The following is a 6,004-nucleotide window of genomic DNA, read 5'->3' on the forward strand; positions in this document are numbered from 1 at the left end:
TAACACAAAATGTATTTATTAAAGTCTATCAAAATCTTGGAACATTTAAAAATGAGTCAAAAATATCTACTTGGATTTTTAGAATTACTTATAATGAAACAATAAACTACATCAAAAAAAATGCAAAAGAAAAAAATCTATCTCTTGAAGATTATTCATCATCTATTGCAAAAGATTTAATGGCTGATGAATATTATTCCGGTGATGAAATTAATTATAAATTACAGAACGCTATCGCTTGTTTACCTGAAAAACAACGTTTAGTTTTTGCAATGAAATATTATGATGAATTAAAATATGAACAAATCTCTGATATATTAGGAACATCTGTTGGTGCTTTAAAAGCCTCTTATCATCATGCAGTAGCAAAAATTAAAGAATTTTTAGAAAAGAATGATTAAACTTTTTTATAATTTTATAGTCTAATAGTTGATATGAAAAAAGATGGATTAAATAATGATTTTAAAGTTCCTGAAAATTACTTCAATAATCTACAGGATAAAATACTTTTGAATTCTCTTAAAAAAGAAGATTCTTTTGATGTACCTAAAGATTATTTCAACCAATTAGAAAAAACTATTTCAGAAAAACATAATTTACAAGAATTTAAAGGCAAAAAATCAAAATAATTCCTATATTTATGGTTATCTGCTGCTTGTATAATTAGTTTTGTGTTAACTCTAGTTTGAAATCTTTTTAATGAAATAACGAATCAGATCAACAGATGTTTTAATGCTAAAGTAAGAAAAAGAAGTTTATCAGAAAATTATGATTCATTTATAGAAGATTAAGCCAAAATACAAAATCGTCCTAAAACATACGCTAGACGACCTGATTACTATTTATAATTTATTAATAATTTCTGCACTCAAACCTCTTGTTCAGTAATTCTGTACAACGAGGTTCAAATCTTCCATATCAACCTGTAAGAACTTCACATTTTCCTTTTGTACATGAATTCAACAATTGAACATTGCCTCTGCTTGTTCTGGTGGTATGTTCGCAAAACATCAATTAAAGATTCGATTACCCAATCAATGTATTTTACAATCATCCGTTAAACAATAATTGATGTTTGAGATTCTGTTCTAAAACATCTACAGAAGAATCTTTTTCTGTTTCCCACATTGGTTGTGTTGCGTTTCTTATCATCTTTTAATTATTTTTTAAAATGGAGTGCTATCCATTCATTACGTTGTTTTTTCGAGATGAATTTTAATCCTTTCTCATTACAGAAAGCATAAATATCATCAAAATCTTGTTCCATTAAACCACTTAAGAATAAATCACCTTCATTCTTTAAAACATTAATATAAGAAGGTATTTGACTAATCAAAATATTCTTATTAATGTTAGCTAAAATAATATCAAATTCTTTACTTCCTAAAAGAGAATTATCTCCCATTTTAGCGTCAAGACTAACACCATTTTTCTTTCCGTTTTCAATAGAATTTTCAACTGCCCATTCATCAATATCTATACACTCGGCATAATTAGCTCCGCGTTTCATTCCTAAAATAGCTAGAATAGATGTTCCACATCCCATGTCTAGAATATCTTTTCCTTGGAAATCTGTTTCTAAAATATACTCCACCATTAAGTGTGTTGTAGAATGATGTCCAGTACCAAAAGACATTTTTGGTTGAATAATTATTTCATAAGGAATATTTTCTACAGATTCATGAAATTCAGCACGAATCAAACATTGATCATTCACTAAAATTGGAGTAAAACTCTCTTCCCATGTAGCATTCCAATTCTCTTGCTCTATTTCTTTACGTTCGTAAGTAAAATCTATATTTTCAATAGATTCTATTACTTCTTTAATTATAGCAATATTTTCATCTGTTTTTGGGATATAAGCATCAAATCCGGTTGTGTTTTCTACAAAACTTTCAAATGGAAGTTCTGAAATCATAGCAATCAAAATCTCATTCCATGGATCTATTTCTGCTACTTTAAATTTATATTCAATATAATTTGTCATATTTAAAATTCGAAAGATATTAAAAAAGCTTTCGGCGACAAATTTACAAATATTTGTAAGAAAGTACTAAAGCGAATGCCTACTATAAATCTATATTTTTAAAACCTACCATCATTTCTCTTTTTCCAGGAGGTCCAGGGAATTTATTAACATTATAACCCAAATCTTTAAGTCCTCTTTTTATAGAACCTTTTGCTGCGTAAGTTGTAAAAATACATTTTTCATTCATCACAGAATCTACTATTTCTAATAATTCTTTTTCCCATAACTTCTGGTTGAACACGAGAACGCAATGCATCAAAATAAACTAAATCAAAATTTTGTTCACAGCTATTTTCTGTATATTTAAAAAAATCCTCTTCTACTTTTATTTTAAAATAAGGAAAATGTTTCCAACTTGACCATGTTGAATAAAATAATTGATGATAAAAATCTATAAATTTCCTTTTTTCTATCTTCAAACCAGGATAAATTTTAAAACATCATCAAAAAAATTAATCAATTGAAATTCTTTCCATCCAACACAGGGTATTTTTCGATTCCAACATACTCTATTGGCTTCTGAAGTTTTTCAGCTTCTAGTAAAGTAATAAAAGCATTAAGCCCTGTTCCTAAACCTATTTCAATAATTCTAATCAAATCATTATCAGATTCAAAATATTTTAAGCCATTATTTATAAAGACATGAAAGGCCTCTTGTACAGCTCCATGCTTGGAATGATACGTCTCATTTAAATCCTCTATAAAAATAGTTTTAGAGCCATCTTCTGTCTCTTGAATTATTCTTTTCATCGTCTAAAGTTATCATTTTTTATTGTGAAAAAGAACAAATAAAATGTATCTTTGATACAGCAACAAGCAAAATTTAACGCAAAATGATTATAAAAAAAGTAGCTGAATCAAAATTCAACGATTCAGTTTTCGACACGAAGGCTTTCGGAAGTGAATTTTCTGATCACATGTTAATCGCTCATTACAAAGATGGTAAATGGAGCGAGCCAGAAATTAGACCTTATGGACCTATTTCTTTAACTCCTGCAGCAATGTCTTTCCACTACGGACAAACTATTTTTGAAGGAATGAAAGCTTATAAAAATGAAAATGATGAAGTTTTTATTTTCCGTCCAGAAAAAAACTTTGAGCGTTTTAATTTATCAGCTTCTCGCCTTAATATGCCAGAAGTTCCTAAAGAAATTTTTATTGATGGTTTAAAAACTATCGTTGATATCGATCGCCAGTGGGTTCCTAAAAACTATGGTACATCTCTTTACATTCGTCCAGTAATGTTCGCTACAGAAGAAACTGTTTCTGCTAGAGCTGCTAACGAATATATTTTTGCTATTTTATTAGCTTATGCACCTAGTTATTATGAAAAACCATTATCTGTAAAAATTGCAGATTTTTATAGTCGTGCTGCACAAGGTGGTGTTGGTTTCGCTAAATGTGGTGGAAACTACGCTGCATCTTTTTTCCCAGCTGCAGAAGTACAAAAAGAAGGATATGACCAAATTATTTGGACAGATTCTATTAGTCACAAATATATTGAAGAAGCAGGTACAATGAACGTAATGGTTCGTATCGGAAATAAATTATTAACAGCTCCTACTTCTGAAAGAATTTTAAATGGTGTTACACGTGATTCTGTTTTAACTTTAGCAAAAGACGCTGGATACGATGTTGAAATTCGTCCTGTAGAAGTACAAGAATTATACGATGCTTACAAATCTGGAGAATTAAAAGAAGTTTTCGGATGTGGAACAGCAGTAGTTATTACACAATATAACGCAATTGGTTTTGGTGATGAAAGAGCTCAATTAGCAGATTTACCAGAAGAAGAATCTTTTGCTTTATCATTAAAAAGAAATTAAAAGAACCAATATGGTTTTGGTTGAAGACCATTACCAATGAGAGTAAAAATTTGAAAAATAATTTTTATTCACCAAAAATTATAAAATAACATTGTTACATTTTCTAATTAATGGATTTTTATTTTATAATAAAATGTTCAATTCTGCCTTGTCGAAGAAACTTTTAATTATTTTAAATAGAAATTTCATTCGACTTGCCATCAAAGCATAAAACAATAAATATAATTAATATTCAAAAAGAGATTTCGTAATAGAAATCTCTTTTTGTTTTTTAAAAAGCAATTCATAATTACCTTATTCTTTATAAAGAACACTTTTTTTTGGGGCAATACCTTCGGTCCGTGCTTTTTCGCTATATCTTTTTTAATCAATAAAAAAAGCTGCCCAAAAAGGACAGCTTTTATAAATATTTTTCAGAATAATCTTATCCTTCAAAAACAACACCTTCGTAACAAGCGTTATAGATAGCTTTTAAATCTTCTAAAACTGGAACTCGTGGGTTGAAACCTGTACAAGGATCAACTAATGCATTGTTTGAAATATAATCTAAGTTTTTCTCCCAATCTTCTTTAGAAATTCCAAATTCTTTGATTGAAGAAATATTATTTACATCAGAACGTAATTTTTCGATTGCTTGTGCTAAATCTTCAGCTGTTTCTTTTCCAATAACTTTTGCTAAATCTGGGAAACGAGTTGAAACTTTTGCATTGTAACGAATTACGTTTGGTAAAAAGATTGCATTTGCAGCACCATGAGGAATACCGTATAATGCACCAACTTGGTGAGATAATGAATGTACAATTCCTAACCATGCATTGTTAAATGCTAATCCAGCCATAAAAGATGCGTCATGCATATTTTGACGAGCTTTAATGTTTGTAGGATTGTGTTTACTCCTCTTTGTAAGTTATCAAAAACAATTTCTAAACCTCCTTAGCTAAACACAGCATAGTATCTAAATATTGAAACATAAGCTTCAAACAGTGTGGTTAATGCATTAATCCGTGTTAGCAGTAATATGCGCAGGCATAGAAGCACAAATTTCTCCATCAACAATTGCGATATCTGGTGTTAACTCATAAGAAACGATAGGATATTTTACTCCTTTTTCTCTATCTGTAATAACAGCTAAACCTGTAGTTTCTGTTCCTGTACCACTTGTAGAAGGAATAGCAATAAATTTAGCTTTATTTCTTAATGTAGGAACTGTAAATGGTTTTGTCATAGCATCAAAACTAGCATCTGGATGCTCATAAAAAACCCACATCATTTTCGCTGCATCAATTGCAGAACAACCACCTAAACCGATAATCCAATCTGGTTGAAATTCGTTCATTACTTCAGCTCCTTTGAAACTTGTTGCAGAAGAAGGATCCTCCTCTACTCCATCAAAAACTTTAGTTTCTAAACCAGCTTCTTCTAAAAAAGCAATTGCACGATCCAAAGCTCCACTCTTTTTCATAGAACTTCCTCCTGTAACGATAATAGCTTTTTTACCTTTTATATTTTTTAATTCTTCTAATGATCCTGCTCCGTGAAATACTTCACCAGCAACAAATAATTTGCTCATATTGTTCTTATTTATTTTTCTAATGCAAAATTAGTTGTGAACGTTAAAGCAAATGTTATACAAACAAGACTATGTATTATACTTTTGTGCCAATTCTTGTTGTAATTGTGTTGGAGTAAGATTTAATTTAGCTTTTACAAATTTATTTAAAGCCGCTGGAGAATTAAAACCTAAGTCAAAAGCTATTTCTTTATGAGAAATATCTGCGAACATTAATTGCCGCTTAATCTCTGTTAAAATACGATTATGAATTGCATTAATTGCCGTTTCTCCACAACTTTTCTTTGTTATTGAATTCAATTTTTTTGTCGTTATAAAAAGTTTATCAGCATAAATTGTACTGTTCTTTCTTTATAACTTTCATTCACATTTTTTGAAATTGAATAATATATGGCTCGATCATTTTGTAGTTTGTCCTAAAACAGGATGCTGACCATGAATAGATTCTATAAGAGATAACAACAAAATTTTAATATAAAAACGAGCCTGCTCTTTCTTGATTTGACTTGGATTCTCGTATATCTCTTTGACTAAAGAAACAATATGTATTTTTTCTTGATAATCTTTGATAGGAAGAAC

The 6,004-nt window shown here is 29.4% G+C and overlaps 4 protein-coding genes across 4 annotated transcripts; 1 reads left to right on the forward strand and 3 right to left on the reverse strand.

Moving 5' to 3' along the window:
- Positions 1 to 1,159: 1,159 nt before the first annotated feature.
- LOC119664913 (ribosomal protein L11 methyltransferase-like) lies at positions 1,160 to 1,918 on the reverse strand. The gene has a single exon (XM_038074261.1). It carries the CDS (start codon positions 1,916 to 1,918, stop codon positions 1,160 to 1,162), a length of 759 nt encoding a protein of 252 aa, XP_037930189.1.
- Positions 1,919 to 2,862: 944 nt separating this feature from the next.
- Positions 2,863 to 3,855, forward strand: LOC119664910 (probable branched-chain-amino-acid aminotransferase). The gene has a single exon (XM_038074258.1). The coding sequence runs from the start codon at positions 2,863 to 2,865 to the stop codon at positions 3,853 to 3,855; it is 993 nt and encodes a 330-aa protein (XP_037930186.1).
- A 424-nt stretch (positions 3,856 to 4,279) lies between these two features.
- On the reverse strand, positions 4,280 to 4,711 carry LOC119664911 (NADPH-dependent butanol dehydrogenase-like). Its single transcript, XM_038074259.1, has one exon. It carries the CDS (start codon positions 4,709 to 4,711, stop codon positions 4,280 to 4,282), a length of 432 nt encoding a protein of 143 aa, XP_037930187.1.
- Positions 4,712 to 4,852: 141 nt separating this feature from the next.
- On the reverse strand, positions 4,853 to 5,707 carry LOC119664912 (NADPH-dependent butanol dehydrogenase-like; the record flags this gene model as incomplete). Its single annotated transcript, XM_038074260.1, has 2 exons — positions 4,853 to 5,444; positions 5,508 to 5,707. Coding segments are annotated over 2 exons (792 nt in total), but the record flags the coding sequence as incomplete, so codon positions are not given.
- Between the last annotated feature and the right edge of the window lie 297 nt (positions 5,708 to 6,004).

Source organism: Teleopsis dalmanni, unplaced genomic scaffold (genome assembly GCF_002237135.1).
Source record: "Teleopsis dalmanni isolate 2A unplaced genomic scaffold, ASM223713v2 unscaffolded_contig_2917, whole genome shotgun sequence".
Taxonomy (NCBI): domain Eukaryota; kingdom Metazoa; phylum Arthropoda; class Insecta; order Diptera; family Diopsidae; genus Teleopsis; species Teleopsis dalmanni.

Excerpts from the sequence above, each read along its gene's own strand:
- LOC119664913 (XM_038074261.1), bottom strand. The coding sequence starts at position 1,918 with ATGATTTCAGAACTTCCATTTGAAAGTTTTGTAGAAAACACAACCGGA.
- LOC119664910 (XM_038074258.1), top strand. The coding sequence starts at position 2,863 with ATGATTATAAAAAAAGTAGCTGAATCAAAATTCAACGATTCAGTTTTC.
- LOC119664911 (XM_038074259.1), bottom strand. The coding sequence starts at position 4,711 with ATGCATGACGCATCTTTTATGGCTGGATTAGCATTTAACAATGCATGG.